Source organism: Schistocerca americana, chromosome 6 (assembly GCF_021461395.2).
Source record: "Schistocerca americana isolate TAMUIC-IGC-003095 chromosome 6, iqSchAmer2.1, whole genome shotgun sequence".
NCBI lineage: Eukaryota > Metazoa > Arthropoda > Insecta > Orthoptera > Acrididae > Schistocerca > Schistocerca americana.
Genome location: NC_060124.1, coordinates 305,749,773 through 305,767,798, shown reverse-complemented (window position 1 = coordinate 305,767,798; position 18,026 = coordinate 305,749,773). Strand labels below are relative to the sequence as shown.

Sequence of the window (18,026 nt, the reverse complement as noted above, 5' to 3'; positions counted from 1 at the left end):
TCTCCAAATTTACATGTATTAAAAGTTAAAGAGCACGAGTATGAATAAAATTTACAATATAATGATTTTACATGGATTTCCACTTAACAAACATACAGTTACATCAAATGTTGTAGCATAAAGTGAAGTAATGTGAGATATTGGAAGTTTTGCTTCAGGTATGGGGCTAATGCTAATGCAGTCCTGAGACTGGTTTGATGCAGCTCTCCATGCTACTCTATCCTGTGCAAGCTGCTTCATCTCCCAGTACTTACTGCAGCCTACATCCTTCTGAATCTGCTTAGTGTATTCATTTCTTTGTCTCCCTCTACGATTTTTACCCTCCACACTGCCCTCCAATGCTAAATTTGTGATCCACTGATGCCTCAGAACGTGTCCTACCAACCGGTCCCTTCTTCTTGTCAAGTTGTGCCACAAACTCCTCTTCTCCCCAATTCTATTCAATACTTCCTCATTAGTTATGTGATCTACCCATCTAATCTTCAGCTTTATTACTTTAATTACTTTATTAATATTACTTTAAGTGTCTCATTCCCTACTCTAATTCCCTCAGCATCACCAGAGTTAACTCGACTACATTCCATTATCCTCGTTTTGCTATTGTTGATTTTCATCTTATATCCTCCTTTCAAGACCATGTCCATTCCGTTCAACTGCTCTTTCAAGTCCTTTGCTGTCTCTGACAGAATTACAATGTCATCGGTGAACCTCAAGGCTTTTATTTCTTCTCCATGGATTTTAATACCTACTCTGAATTTTTCTATTGTTTCCTTTATTGCTTGCTCAATATACAGACTGAATAACATCGGGAAGAGGCTACAACCCTGTCTCACTCCCGTCCCAACCACTGCTTCCCTTTCATGCCCCTCGACTCTTATAACTGCCATCTGGTTTCTGTACAAATTGTAAATAGCCTTTCGCTCCCTGTATTTTACCCCTGCCACCTTCAGAATTTGAAAGAGAGTATTCCAGTCAACATTGTCAAAAGCTTTCTCTAAGTCTACAAATGATAGAAACGTAGGTTTGCCTTTTCTTAATCTATCTTCTAAGATAAGTTGTAGGGTCAGTATTGCCTCACTTGTTCCAATATTTTTACAGATTCCAAACTGATCCTCCCCGAGGTCGGCTTCTGCCAGTTTTTCCATTCGTCTGTAAAGGATTTGGGTTAGTATTTTGCAGCCGTGACTTATTAAACTGATAGTTCGGTAATTTTCACATCTGTCAACACCTGCTTCCTTGGGATTGGAATTATTATATTCTTCTTGAAGTCTGAGGGTATTTCGCCTGTCTCATACATCTTTGTATTCCTTTTTGCCTGCTTCATTTACTGCATTTTTTATATTTTCTCCTTTCATCAATTAAATTCAATATTTCTTCTGTCACCCAAGGATTTCTACTAGCCCTCGTCTTTTTACCTACTTGATCCTCTGCTGCCTTCACTACCTCATCCCTCAAAGCTACCCATTCTTCTTCTACTGTATTTCTTTCCCCCATTCTTGTCAATTGTTCCCTTATGCTCTCCCTGAAACTCTGTACAACCTCTGGTTTAGTCAGTTTATCCAGGTCCCACCTCCTTAAATTCCCACCTTTTTGCAGTTTCTTCAGTTTTAACCCACAGTTCATAACTAATAGATTGTGGTCAGAGTCCACATCTGCCCCTGGAAATGTCTTACAATTTAAAACCTGGTTTCTAAATCTCTGCCTTACCATTATATAATCTATCTGAAACCTGTTGATCCAAGTGATAGCTATGATTAAGTTATGCTCTGTGCAAAATTCTACCAGGCGGCTTCCTCTTTCATTTCTTACCCCAGTCCATATTCACCTACTACGATTCCTTCTCTTCCTTTTCCTACTATCGAATTCCAGTCACCCATGACTATTAAATCTTCGTCTTCCTTCACTATCTGAATAATTTCTTTTACCTCATCATACATTTCTTCAATTTCTTCGTCATCTGCAGAGCTAGTTGGCATATAAACTTGTACTACTGTAGTAGGCCACAATAATCTTGGCCACAATAATGTGTTCACTATGCCGTTTGTAGTAGCTTACCCACACTACTATTTTTTTATTCATTATTAAACCTACACCTGCATTACCCCTATTTGATTTTGTATTTATAACCCTGCATTCACCTGACCAAAAGTCTTGTTACTCCTGCCACTGAACTTCGCTAATTCCCACTATATCTAACTTTAACCTATCCATTTCCCTTTTTAACTTTTCTAACCTACCTGCCCGATTAAAGGATCTGACATTCCACGCTCCGATCCATAGAACGCCAGTTTTCTTTCTCCTGATAATGACGTCCTCTTGAGTAGTCCCCGCCCGGAGATCCGAATGGGGGACTATTTTACCTCCGGGATATTTTACCCAAGAGGACACCATCATCATTTAACCATACAGTAAAGCTGCACGCCCTCGGTAAAAATTACGGTTGTAGTTTCCCCTTGCTTTTAGCCATTCGCGGAACCAGCACAGCAAGGCCGTTTTGGTTGGTGGTACAAGGCCAGGTCAGTCAATCATCCAGACTGTTGCCCTTGAAACTACTGAAAAGGCTGCTGCCCCTCTTCAGGAACCACACATTTGTCTGGCCTCTCAAGAGATACTCCTCTGTTGTGGATGCACGTACGGTACGGCTATCTGTATCGCTGAGGCACGCAAGCCTCCCCACCAACGGCAAAGTCTATGGTTGTTAAGTTTATAAATTTATACACATTTCAATTCTAGAATATGTAATATATCTGGAACTATGATTTATATTTAAAAACAAAGATGATGTGACTTACCATACGAAAGCGCTGGCAGGTCGATAGATACACAAACAAACACATACATACACACAAAATTCTAGCTTTCGCAATCAATGGTTGCTTCGTCAGGAAAGAGGGAAGGAGAGGGAAAGACGAACGGATGTGGGTTTTAAGGGAGAGGGTAAGGAGTCATTCCAATCCCAGGAGCGAAAAGACTTACCTTAGGGGGAAAAAAGGACAGGTATACACTCGGGCGCACACATACACACACACATCCATCCGCACATACCAAAACTATGATTTGTGATACAGTCAAACATATGGAGTGACACAGGTTAATATCTGTTAAATCTGAATGTTGGAGGGATTCTGTCAATTTAACAACAGGAAAGAAAGGAAATGCGCGCGCGCACACACACACACACACACACACACACACACACACACACACACACACATTGAAGCAAACACTGACGTAACTTTAGTGGCTTCTCTGTGCAGTCAAAGAAATTGCTCTTGGCATAACATTTTATAAAAGTTTTGTAAATTCATAGATTGGACAAACAGGTTGTTGAGATAGGTGTTACATGGTACGTCTATCAGCCCAAGTTCAAAGTAATGGGGTACATTAGCAGCCAAAAGGAAGAACAGGTTAATAAATAAATTGAAATCCGTCTTCAGTTGTGCAATGTCTTGGAATCTCTCCAAGAACTCTTAATGAAATGTTTCAATTACTGAAACATTGTCAGCATGTCTGGTCCACAAACAACTGCCTAGAGTTACGGGGAATGTTCCATGTTATGAACTAGAAGTGGATTTTTCTACAGGGTTAGTTTTTGTTTGATAGTATCAATCTCATTTGATGTATCTGTTAGCAAATGATTCTCACCTTGCATTAACATACTTAACGAATTTAAGTAATTGGTGATGTCGCCATAAAAATTTTTGTCACGAGTCTAAATAAATACTCTTTACTCTGTTTTTCCCTGATGGCTGCCTTCAGTTCAGCCAGCATTCACTGTCTTTCATCTGAAAACAAGCACATCAAATTGTCCTTGTGCCTCGTGTTGGAATGACTTTCCAATAGAGTTTTTCCAGCTCATAATAGTGCAATAGTACATTAAGCATTTTGTATGGCCTTTAAATGATATGGAAGATAAGGCAATTTCCACTTGGCATTGAACAATGCGGCTTCTCCACTTTTTCTTTTTTGGACAAGTGTGTAGTTGCAATAGTATTTCTAATACACAATGTAAATCTGATTTAACACAAGTAGTTTCATCACCAAACTGCTTGGCATCTGACAAGGTGAATGCTTTGCTTTAGTGGCATCTGGCTGCAGCCTTCATTTTGCCGTTTGTCCTCAGCATTCAGTCCCACTTGCTGCTGTGCTTGGAGCATTAGGTAGGAGTATGTCTGGAGTACTAGTGCTCGCAGAATGCTGCTTGGCCAGTCCTGATCTAGAGAAACTGGTCTCATTCTTGAGTTAGATGGTGTTTAAAATGTATGTTCCATATACGTGTTAACTAACACGCTACTTTGCTGAGATGTTGAAGCCTTTCTTAAGCCTGACCTCAAAGCCGATCAATTACTCCTATCTCACACCACTGCTTTATCGCTTTATCCACATCTGAGCAGAGCAAGGTTGAATAATGTATATGGCTGCAACCTCGCGCACACTGAGTACGAGATCCGTACCAGGACATTATCTCTCATGTACTGCGTATGCTGAGACATCCTGGCAGCAAATAACTGACTGTCCTATAGCCATCTATGGTGTAATGTGTTATATTCAGCACATCTCTGCTATGCTCATGTTATGCGTGCAAGACATCAACAAACAATAAAATGTACGAAAAGTAAAGTATTGAGGGGATGTGAATCCTAATTACTGCTATGGAATTCCAGAGCCTTAAACACTGCCATGTGCCTAACACATAAATATACAGATTTGCTCTCTTTTTGTTTATTCAAGGTACAAGCATCTTGGCATTTCAAACAGATAAATTTATGAGTTATAATTTATATATAACAGGTGATCAAAAAGTTTCCTTTTGAATGCCATACCATCCAGAAACAGTACGGCAATCAGGTGAAACCTCTGTGAGCACTGAACCATTCATCCCACCAATGTGTCAGGTTGAAGATCCCATTTGTTAAAACACTGTGTCCTGTGCGAAGAAGTCTGTAACTGCATGCTGCACATCCTTATCTGACAGGTATTGTCAACCCTTCAAAGACTTCTTAAGGCACTGAAGGCATGACAGTCACCAGGGGAGAGATCAGGAATATAAGGCAGATGCCCAAGTGTCTCCCACTTAAGTTGGCATAACTTGATGTGGGGATGTGCATTATTATGAAGCAGCAGCACCTCTTGTCACAGTTTTCTCAGGCATTTTGCTTTAATTGCACACCACAATTTCTCCAGTGTTGCACAGTACTGTTCCCCAGTGATGGAGACACCAGCTTCCTTGAAATCAATAACCAATGGGCCCAGGTAACCAAACAACACAGGGAGCATCACCTTTCCAGCAGATGGTTAGCTCTTGAACTCCTCAGGACGAGGAGATGATGAATGACACTATTCCACTCTCAATGCTTTCGACTCCGGCCCCAAGTGGTGGCACCAAATTTCATCGCCTGCAGCAATACATTCAAGGAACATGTTACCTTCAATACTGAAATGCTTCTGGCGGTTCACGAGAACAGTCATCGAGTTTGATTTTTGGTCAGTGGGGTGACTGCAGACCTTACGGTAGCCTAATTCTTGGCAGAAAATGTGTAGCACGCTACCAAATCTAATGTCGAGATCCTTTGCTAGCATGACTTGCTATGCGCCGGTTTGTCCTAAATGCATCATCAACCATCCGCCTATTGTTTCGTCTGTAATGGATGAGGCTGGCCTCCAAGATCGACTGGTATATTGTGTCAAATCACGACCAACACAGAATTTGGTGCACTATTCCACAACAGTGGTTTTCGACAGACATGTTACCCCTTACATATTCTTCATTCTCTGGTGAATGTCTACCCGTGTTTGTCCTTCGGCAAGCAAGAAGTGAATAACAGCATGTTGGTCCTGTTTGGACGCATTTGGTGATAACATCACCATAGTTCACATTTCTGCATTTGCCACGTACACACTGGAAATGTCACACTAATCCTTTACATGTCAGCGCTTGTATACCTGCACTGGAGTCACACTGGGTTGCATATATGCTGCAGCAACACCCTCAAGCAGAAACTTTTTCAAAGTTCTTATGTGAAACAACATGCAGTAATTATACACTATCACAGAAAATCAAAAAGGTTTATAAGTAATATCGTTACAATAAGAAGGGAAAAAATGCATTGCTACAAGAGTGTTACATGTGGTGCTGCCACCACTGCCAAAGTCAGGTGTGTTATCACTTGTAAGAGTTGCAGACAACCTAAGGTACCTGGGCTCATCAATATATGTGAACAGTTTTGTTTTGTCGACATGCATCTAGTGAGAAGACATTGAAGGTCAAATGGCAGAGATTACATCTCATACAGAGGCTTACAGACAATGTCTTGTCCTCCCGCATCATTTGTGACTGGAACAAGAAAGGTGAGAAGTGACAACAACAGACAAAGCTTCCTCCACCACAAATCATAAGGCAGCTTGTGGATCATGGATGTAAGTGTATAGCATGCTTTTTCTCAGTTCATGTTCAGCAAATAGTTCCTGAATGCATTAATTTATTTTTTACTGCAGTATTCCACAACTTGCTATTTATATCACACATTATACTACTAAATGCTGGCTGTTGAGCACTAGAACCTGCAAGATCATTAACAATATGGTTTGAACTATGATGATGATTTGCTAATGAAACTATAAGTTATTAATAGCAGTACTGCATGTCCCCTTCATCTTGACTGCAAGTTTTAATAGAAGAGTTATGTGAAATGGCAAGGTGTTATTAATCTTAGCATTTTTCAGTAATTAAAATGTGACAGCCCTTTGCTATTTACTTACCTTGTAATCTGTTGTTCTTTATCAAGAGACCTGCAAGTTTGAGAATTCGAAGATCACCTATAGCGAAATCAGGTTCTTTTTCCTGTAGCCTCTTAAGGCATTCTAATGCTTCATCCAGTTTATCATGGTGGCAGTACATATCAATCAATTGAGACTGCACACCCGCTGTCAACACAAATCCCTGTGCTTCAAGTTCCTGAAAAACAAAAATATTATATTACTTCCATGACTGAAAAGTATAAGAACAGGGAGATTTATTTAGAGTATTATCAAAGCCACTAACCTGTTTCAGCTGTTCAGCTTTATCAAGTTCCTTATTTCGGCAATAGAGGGACAGTAACTGCCTCTTGACACCGTTCGAAGATTGTTCTTTGGCTTCCAGAGTTTTAATCTGTTCTTTCAGTTGTTGTTCATCCTTTAACATTTACAAAATACAGTGAAATGTTTCTTTCCTCTCTACCAGAAAATCCTGCACCCTAACTAAAAACTTACAACGCATAATTATGAAGAATATATGTCCTAATTTAATTTCTTAAATTGTTGCCATTTAAAATAGCAATATCTTCAACATTAAAAATTAGAAAAGCAAGGCTCCATTGTCATGAAAAGAAACTGTGAGCAATAACTTGACTTTAGATTGAACTGTCATGATTTACTTGGATGTGGAGATCCTTTTCCAATCAACTGCAATGACTCGACTTTCAATGTCATAGCCTTAAATTCAATACTGTTCTTCTGTGATTATCCTATGCAAGAATGTTCCATCAGCAGCAGCTTGGTCAAGAAGGTTCACGCAAACATTAACTCTATATTCCTTCTGATCTTCAGTACAATGAGGAACAAACTTTGTTGCAACCCAAGACACATTTAAATTACTATTTTTAATACTCTTAATGTGTAACAATTAAGATTCTTACTTCTTTTGCAAGTTCTCTGATAAAAGACAGTTGGTGTGCACAGATTATTAATTTTCTGAATGAGAGTGCCACTATTTGAGGTTTAAGGATATACGTAATTGAGGGATGATCATTTTAGAATAGGAGGAATTGTTATCCTCTTCCACCAACTTAACTATCAAATAATCATCTTGCCCGCAACGTGGCTAAAAATCATATAGCCTATACATCTGATCACCTTCCAGGATATACATTTCTTAGGGTAGACAGACCAAACAGCCTTAGTGGGTGTGTCAGTGCATATATACAAACTGATCTCAAACCTACAGTCTTAAGTCTGTCAAATCCTAGTGCAGGAAGGCAGGCTGAATTTATGTTATTTCAGTCAGGAGTATTTTACTGGTACCATCTACAGGCTACCAGAAATCGGCTCAATGACTTCCTTTCAGTCAGGATTTCATTCACATCAGTGTCAATACGAACGTGTTATCGCAAGGAGAGGCATGAACACAGACCTACTGACAGACACTCCCTCCACAATAAAGGTAAGATGATTGTTTAGTTGTAACAACATGAATATTCCTCCAGTACAACCTACATGCCACACAGTGTGCAGTCACTCTTGCAGACAAAACTGCAATGAAAAGGAGGCAAACTAAAAGATATAGGTCAAACTTTGGCTCCAGTCTTTTTAGCACATAATATAAATTTCCTAGCCCACTTTGTGCAGCACCCAAAGTTCAAATCATGTTGTAGGAACATTAAACATACTGACTGTGTTGTTCCAACAGCTGATTGATCAAAAATCATATGGCATCAAATAATCAGAGGGACTACAATCAATGGCAAAATCAAAGATTTTGCTAATAAACTTACTGCTCTCTATGATGAACATGCACAATCTGTGTAAGTTAACTTCCTGCTCCATTGTTGACAAATTATGTCAAACGAAGAATGAATAGGAAGTATTGACTCGCAGACAGGCACAGCAAAAAACTGCTAACATATGAGCTTTTGGCCAAAAAGCCTTCTGCTAAGGCGGCCAGAGAAATTGGCCACATGTGAGTTTTTTTGCTGAAAGTGCATTTATTGTCTACTTTAGAAGCAGATCTTTCGGCTGGAAGCTCACACACTAGCACTCTTATTGTTGTGTCTGCCTGCAACTCAAACATCTCCTCTGTAAAGTGAGTAGCAATCTATCCTTTTCATAATACTGTCACTATTCCATCCAGGACTTTCCACTGTTTGACGATACCCATACACATTTCAAGGTAAACCCAAAACCTGAGGGGTTACAAAGAAAACAAAAAGCTACAAAACAGGGGAAAGCGATACATTCACAATGCCAAAATAACACACACTTGTTCCCATGTACGAGGGCTGTTCAAAAAGTAAGGTGACTTTTCAAATTGCAAGGGCAACATACATTCAATTATCGATTTTTGTTGTTGTTGTTTTGTTGGTACACACATCCCAAACATATGTTACAATTTCAATTGTATAGCCTATTTTGTTTGTTTCTGACAGATAGAAAGGTTATACATGTTTTAGTGTGCTCAACAATTTTCAGTTACTGTAAGAAATGGAGTACAGAATTTGCATCAAATTTTGTGAAAAAGATGGAATCAAGTGCTCTAAAACACTTGAAATGGTAACAGTGGCATAAGGTAAGTCTGTTCTAACCAAGCCCTTCCAAAATGGCCGAGAAGATGCCAATGACGAATGTCGCTCTGGAGGCCCCAGCACATCAACAACAGATGATAACGTCAAAGCTGTGAAGAAAATTGTTTTGGACAATCGTTGAATTACTGTAAGAAAAGTTGCTGAGGATGTTGGCATTTTGATCGGCTCATGTCATGCAATTTTTTCGGATGTTCTGGGCACGAGACATGAGTCAGCGAAGTTTGTTCCAAAACTTCTCAATTTTTATCAGAAGAACTGTCGCATGAGCATTGCTCAAAAACTCTTGAATGATGTCAATGATGATCCCGATTTGCTCAAAAGGGTCATAACTGGTGATAAAACATGGGTTCACATTATGATGTCAAAACCAAAGCCCAATCGTACCAATGGAAGCATCCTGGAGAGTCAAGAGCAAAAAAAAGCACGCCAAATATGATCAAATGTCAAAGTTTTCCTCACTGTTTTTCTCAATTACCGTGGCCTGGTGCATCATGAATTTTTGCCTCAAGGATGTACAGTCAATAAGGTGTATTATCTTGACGTTATGTGCCATTTACGAGAAGCAATACACAAAAAAGTCTGGAATTGTGGGGGGAAAAAATTCATTGCTTTTGCACCACGAAATTGCACCTGCTCGTTCATCGTTGCTCTTGAGAGATTTTTTTGGCCGAAACCACCGCAAAACTGAAGAGACCTACAAAAGGACAAAGATTTTCAACGACTGAGGAAACAAAAACTGCTACAGTGAGTTTTCAGTCAAGTATGCCATCAGCAGTGGATAGGAGAGAAAGGGGTGGAGGAAGGAGGGAAAGGAATGTGTTAACACACAGGTAAAGAATATAAGGGAGAAGAAGATGGCATGACTGAAAGTGAAAGGAACATTGGCTTTGCTGTTTGACAAAGGCAAAGTCGACCTTATATGCTAATTTTTGAAGAAAACTTTATCATGCTGACAGCAGGAAGTGCTTCAATTTCTTAACAGCAGCACAGCATTGAATTGTGCGCAGATTGCATGGCAGTTTGTTCCAAAGGCAGGCAACAGCAAAAGAGTTCGCAAATGTTTCTGTTTTGTGACTCAAGGTTGTACCAAAAAGTGCTTATGAGAAGTGCTTCAAGGATTGGAAGAAAGTTGGCACAAGTGTAATGTATCTGAGGAGGAATACTTTGAAGGGGACAACAAGATTATCAATGAATGAATAAATAAATTATTATTATTATTTTTTTTTTTTTTTTTTTTTTACAAAAATGCAAAGTCACGTTACTTTTTGAACACACCTCGTATGCAGTGATACAAGACCTGAAACTCTATGGAAGAATCTCTGTAGCTCAGATGTCTGAAACAAAAACTCAGATCACAGATGATGACTGGAATGAATTATTTTCTACATCTTTCAACCCCTAAGCGGCAAGTAACTATCACCCAAAAGAATCCCCAAACATAACTATGACTGTCTCTGTCTCGAACACTTAGCAACAAATACAAGGAGAAAAGCAATAATAAGATTCTCTTCTGAAGCGATAGGCAATGACAGTATCAGCATAATGACGATCAAGAATACTGCCGATATCTTAATAACTGTCTCAGCTGACATTTCAATTTTTCCCTCCTGAATGGAAAGTGTCCCAAGCCATGGAAAAGAAGCACAGTCTGACCCATCACTAAAATTGAAAATCCGTAATCGCGTAGTGAATACTGACTACTTAGAATATTAGCTGCTGCTTCTAGAGACTTAGCATATATTGCTTATGACTAATCACTGAACACTTGCGTGAATTCAACCTATATGGCAAGTATTAGGCTGGCTTTTGTAAACACCATAGTGCACACACACTACACTAATTAAGGTATCTCATGCCCAGAAATATGCAACAATACTGATACTACTAGACTTTAGCAAAGCTACTGATAATGTACTAGACTTTAGCAAAGCTACTGATAATGTTGATTTTGACAATCCACTCACAAAAATGTGACAGCTAAATTTCTCAGATAATGCACTGAAGTGGTTTCAAAGCTATCTGTAAAACAGACAGCTATGTGTTGTCTGTGGGAATTAAAACTTTCCCTGGTAACACGTTCCCCCAGGAATGGCACAAAGGTCAGTTTTAGGCACACCTTTGTTTTCATTATATATTAATGACATTTTGTCTGCTCTGTCTTTCTGTAAATATCATTTCTATACCACACCAGCTTTACCAAAGTCCCAGACCTGAAGATATAAAGATGAATGACAATCTGCATTCAGCAGTAACATGCACGAAAAACCTGGGACTTAGACTTCATAAACTGTCACAAATAATCTTAGCAACACATCAGAAATGAATAAGTTCAGAATTCCATGAAAAATTAATTCCCATTCAGCTCAAAAGTATTTCAATACCATATCTGAAAACAGTGAAGAACTTCAGTGTAACATTGGACAAGAATCTCAAATGGGTAGAGAATACTGTCACAATGTGCCAGAAGTGCTCAGTATGCCTCTACGCTCTCAAAAAGTTTTAGAACATATTTCCATAGGGCATGAAACAAACTCGTGCAAGCACTCATACTACTGAACATCCACTATTGTGACATAATTCAACATGACCCAAGTCATTAAAACACAAGACCATTTATGCTTGTGCACATTACGCCTGCAACATCTGTCGATATGGCAATGTTAGTGGTTCAGATGCCCAATTATACTCCTATTAAAATTACTTTGGGTTATAAGTTTGAGGGAGTCAAGTTGTAGTTCTTTCTTGAGCCCATGTGGTTACTTTGTTGCCTGTTATGTACGTAGGTTGGATCTTAAATAGTGGCAAAACTGCTGTGAAGACACTATGCAATGGAATCTACTATTGCCGCTGATAGCACACATTGATGACATACCTACCTTACCTCAGAGCAAATGGACTTGCCCGTCTCATGTCACAGGCATGCTCACAATCGAGGGAAACACAGTCACTTGTGAGCGAGCAGTCTAACGTAACGGTGAGCAGAGACCATGGCAGACCATCAATGCACAGTATTACTGTTCATTTTTGGAACATCACCTGTGACCAGCTTTAAGAAAGAAGCAGTGACACTTTCTGAGCAACCCACCCACCATTTTGCACGATAATGCGTGGGCGCATACAGCGCAAGCTGTGGCTGGTCTGTTCGGTCGATGGGACTTGGAATTAATGTACTACCCACCATACTCCCCAGACTTAAGTCCTTGTGTCTTTGATTTGATTCCAAAGACGAAGGAACCACTTTGTGGCATTCGCTTCAGGACTGTTCCAGAGATTGGACAAGCAGTAGACAGCTCCTTTCGCACCATAAACAGAACAGGCTCTGATAACGGTATACTACACCTTCCACATCACTGGCAGCGGGTTCTACACAACACTGGTGACTACCTCGAAGGACAGTAATAGGTGCAAACATGTACCTCTTTTGTATTGTTGGTGAATAAATAGTTGCCACCATTTAAGTTCCAACCCTCGTATATACATGCAGCACCTTGTTAAGTGTGGCTAGCTGCATGCTGGAAACACTGTGTTGTCATCATAAACCCCCGCCCCCTGGGACTATAGGGTGGTTGTGGCCAGACAAACTATGTGACTATCACACACTATGTCTCCTCTGGTTCCTCAGTGTGCAAGCACTTCACTACATCGCATCAGAGATTAAGCACCTTTCATGGCATCAAAATCCAAACACAATGTTCTATTCCTCTAATACCCTAGCTGTGTTCACTCACAAAACAGAAACATTTTCGAACTCTTTCGCTGTTGCCTGCCTTTGGAACAAACTGCCACGCAATCTGCGCACCATTCCATACTGTGCTGCTGTTAAGAAATTGAAGCACTTCCTGCTGTCAGTATGATAAAGTTTTCTTCAAAAATTAGCATATAAGGTTGACTTTGCCTTTGTCAAACAGCAAGGCCAATGTTCCTTTCACTTTCAGTCATGCCATCTTCTTCTCCCTTATATTCTTTACCTGTGTGTTAACACATTCCTTTCCCTCCTTCCTCCACCCCTTCCTCTCCTGTCCACTGCTGATGGCATACTTAACTGAAAACTCGCTGTAGTTTCTCCAAGGTGTGCTTCAGTAAGTACCATTCTGAAATAAAAATAAAACAAGGAGACTTTTCTTAGTAATTTTATTTTTACAAGAAAGCCTATACTTTAATTACTTTCCTACAAATTCCCACCAATATTAAGGCACTTATCATATCGTAAAACCAGCTTTTGAATAGCATCCTTGTAGAAATCTATCACCTGATTTGCGAACAACTGCATAAAGCACACTTCTTGACACTCGAGGAAACTCATCACATAATTCCAAAATTATAATGTATCTGTTCTATCTCACTTTTTTGTCAATTTTCTGCACCAAATGGTCAGTGATGACTGACGGTCACCTATTCCGTTCCTCATCATGCACATTTGTATGGCGGTCTTTAAAAATGCACACTCATCCCTCACAATGTTTTCTCCATACACTTCACTATTCTGACAATGAATTTCAGCCAGTTTGCCTTTAGCACTAAGAAAACGACTCACAGCGCATGTTTCACAGTCGGCGAGATTCTCAACTGGAGAAGGCATTTCAAATACTCACAAATGTAAACATGCCAAATATAGTGGGAATCATGTAGAACAGTAGACTGAAGTAAGGGCTTTCATGTAAAAATAAAATTGCTATGAAAAGTCTACTTGTTTCATTTTTGTTTCACAAAGGTACTTACTTAAAAAAAAACACACCTCGTAACTACTAGTTTACTTAGCATATATGAATACAAACTGTGTGTTTGCATCTTTATTTATCTGTTCTATTGTACTTGTTAATTTATCAACATAGTATAACTTGCTTACTGAAACACATGTCATCTAAAATATACAGAATGCCTCGTTAGATGTAAGAGGGGGCCTGATGGCCCAAAGCTTTCCAGGTTAAATTAATCAATAAATACACACTGGATTTAACAAAGAGCACATTTCTGTAAGCTTGTTTCAGAAGTTCATTTGTTTGTGTACACATTTTCCCTCTTTCATACAAAATTTCAAATTGCAGTTTTCTTGTAAATTGGGCATTAAAATAAGCAATATAAACACTGTAGCATCTTCCACTAAAATAACAGCCTGGAAACTAAACAAGATCTCAAGAGTGCAAAACAATAGGTTACTCAGGAGATTATCATTAGTGCTGTGCTGCCATAGAATATCAATAGAACACATTGTTACCACAGAATGAATTTCTATACTTTTTCTGAGCAGACCTCAATACATAATATTTAAATTAGAAGAATGCTCTAACACATGAAAATTCAGAGAATTCCTCATTTAAAAACACAAACAAGCACAACACAAAACAGCTTTCGCACTGACGTGGAACAAAGCATACAGACAGCAAGTAATAACGCATAAGTCCCATTACACTGTCAATCTGCTTACTGTTTAACAATGAAATGAGTATGCTACTGTACCACCACTTGTGCAACACCATGTAGCAATGCAACCAGTTTTAGTTATAGAAATTCTCGATGTGGTATTAAGGACAGCTGAGCACCAAGTACTTAAATGGCAACTCTAATCTTTCATTCAGTATTGCTTTCCTGAGTTTCCACGATGCACACTAATATCTTCAAGGCAGATGGGAAACTGCTTTCAATGGCACTATGTGCAACGGCATCACTATTTCCACCACTGTAATGCTCAACAACAAATCTTCGGTTTGTACACTTTGCAGGAAGCTTTAAATTGCAGTTTCATGCTGATCTGTTAAAATGCTAAAAACTCACCTGTATTACAGCAGCACGTCCAGTCTGTCGCTGTACAGGTGCGGGTGTCAGCTCACCAGTAGTAAGTTTAGACAAGAGAGTAGATATATCATTTGTCAACTCCTCGCCACTAAGTTTCTCTTGCAAGCGTTCAGCAGCACTGTTGCTTATACTCAGGCCCTGGTCCACCAAGCCCTGCAACAAGTTCTCCCTTATTATGATACATTCTAATATGCCTTTATTACAGAAACAATTAGAACAAGCAGAAAATATTGTCACTCATCTATGCCTTATGTTACAGCACTAAATAAACCTAAAACAATGGTTTCATTGTTTTTGTTAGTTTCTTTATGATATCACCGAGTTCTGTGGTTACACATCTGTGTCATTTTGCAGCTTTCACATTGATAGTTTCGCATTACGTGAGAGGTACTTGTCGAAATTTTTAACACCTGGAGACAATTTTGGAGAAAATCTCAACCATATCCTCTATAACCACGATAGTATATATTATTGATACACACCACATGGAGAAGGCATTTAGTGTTAGAAAAGCACACAGAAAAAATGCTGTTAGATATTAAAAGCGGACACACGCACACATGCACAAGTGACCACAATTAGCTCAACTCAAAGCGTTTAAGGCCTACGAGTCTTCTTTCAATGTGCCTGTCTGCTGCTCAATGCCTCCTCTAAGTGATAAGTAGCATTCTATCCATTTCATGTTGTCGGAAGATGAGGTTTGTTCATAACATAAGTAAAATACACAGTCCAGTCACACTAACATGATCACCTGCCGAAAGCCCGAATAATCATCTTTTGTAGTACAGATGTGCAGGGAGTGCGTCAATGAGGTTCTGGAAGGTACCAATGGGTGTGCAGCCATGTCAACTTCAGTGCTGTGGCCATCTGCACCAGGTTTCTAGGTTGAGGATCCACGGCACGAACAGCTCGATCGAGGTGATCCCAGATTCTCGGCTGGTTTTCAATCTGAGAAGTTTGATGACATCCTAGTGTTCTTTGGACCATGCTTCTACATTGTGAATTATGTGATATGCTGCACTGTCCTGTTTGTATGAGCCACTGCGCCTAGGAAAACAAACTGCACATTGGAGTGGACATGGTCTCCAAGGATAGATGTGTATTTGGGTTGGTCCACTGTGTCTTCCAGAATGACATCGCCACCCCGGGAATGTCATGAGAACATTCCCCAGACCATAACACTCCATCCTCTGGCCTGGATCCTTCCGATGATTGTTGCAGCCTGTTGGCTTTCAGACGTTTCACATTGCACGTGCCAACAGCCATCTGTCTGATGGAGCTTATAACATGATTCACCTGCAAAGGCCACCTGTTACCACTCAGTTGATGTCTAGCGGCAGTACTGGCATGCAAATCCCATCCGTCGTCATTGATGAACAGCAGTCAGCATGGATGCATGAACCAGGCACCTGCTGTGGAGGTCCATACACAGAAATGTTCATTGTGGTTAATCTGGGTAGTCAGTTGCTCAACAGTTGCACATCTAAGAGGGTAATACCAAAAGTAAGGTCTCCTATTTTTTATAAGCATAGAACTCTGTTTGTGTGGCAGTTGGTCACATTTGTTCTGAAGAGTGCTTGACGCGCTGTGTGTAAACATGCGCACGCCGCTCTGAGGTGCTCAGTCTTGGCTTGGCAGCCGTTGAGAATGGAGCTCCCGTTGAATGTTACCACCAAGTGGGAACTGCGCGCAGTTATTCAATTTTTGAATGCAAAGGGCACTGCGCCGATTGAAATCCATCGTCAGTTGACGATAGTGTATGGTGAGTCGTGCATGGATGTCAAAAATGTTCGTAAGTGGTGTAAAGAGTTTGCAGCTGGTCGGACCGAAATTCATGACAAACAAAGGAGCGGGAGACTGTCAATTTCTGAGCAGACAGTGTTGAAGGTTGAGCAAAGCATGGGCGAAGATCGGCGGATCATCCTGGATGATCTCTGCACATTGATTCCTGAGGTTTCCCGAAGAACCACTCACAGAATTTTAACGGAAACATTGAACCACCGGAAAGTGTGCGCAAGATGGGTTCCACACAAGCTGACTGAGGACCACATGCGGCAACGAGCTGATGCTTCCTGCACATTTCTTCACCATTTTGCAGTCGAACAGGACAACTTTCTGGACTCAATTGTCACGGGTGACAAAACCTGGGCACACCACTTCACACCTGAGACCAAGCAACAATCACGCCAGTGACGGCATCCTTCTTCCCCAAAGCCGTGGAAATTCAAACACAGTCTGCCGGTAAAGTCATGACAACCGTTTTTTGGGATACGAAAGGGGTATTGTTAGTTGACTTTATGCCAACTGGGACCACAATTAACACTGACAGGTACTGTGGCACTCTGAAAAAACTGAAACGAGCAATTCAGAACTGGAGAAGAGGAATGTTGAGCAAGGGCGTACACATTCTCCATGACAACGCTAGCCCACACATCGCTCAGTAAACCGTTGCTCTCCTACAACAGTTTTAGTGGAACACAATCACCCACCCATCCTATAGTCCTGACTTGGTGCCCAGTGACTATTACCTGTTCCCTAAGTTAAAAGAACATTTGGCTGGGATCGATTCGGCTCCGATGACAAGGTGAAAGAAGAGGTTCATAACCTGCTGAACAGCATGGCGGCGAGCTCGTATGACATGGGCATACAAAAACTGCCACAGCGTCCACAAAAATGCATTGACAGAAGTGGTGATTATGTCAAAAAATAGCTAAATGTTCAAGCTGTAAACTGATGTAAACCATTGTATAAATAAACAGGTCTATGTACTTATAAAAAATAGGAGACCTTACTTTTGGGATTACCCTCATATTTGCCCGTACACATCTCTGCAGCCATTGTTCACCTGTTATCTACAGCCCACAGCGCACCACAGTTCTCTCAGTGCTGGTTTTG

The 18,026-nt window shown here is 40.2% G+C and overlaps 1 protein-coding gene across 1 annotated transcript in view; it reads right to left on the bottom strand.

The window, feature by feature from the left end:
- LOC124619313 (leucine-rich PPR motif-containing protein, mitochondrial) overlaps positions 1-18,026 on the bottom strand; it is a 200,162-nt gene that overhangs the window by 86,410 nt on the left and 95,726 nt on the right. Inside the window, exons 10-12 of the mRNA XM_047145621.1 lie at positions 15,111-15,284; positions 7,043-7,174; positions 6,760-6,955 (exon numbers count right to left, since the gene is read on the bottom strand). Of these exons, the coding sequence (XP_047001577.1) occupies positions 6,760-6,955; positions 7,043-7,174; positions 15,111-15,284 (502 nt within the window). The remainder of the gene's footprint in view (positions 1-6,759; positions 6,956-7,042; positions 7,175-15,110; positions 15,285-18,026) is intronic.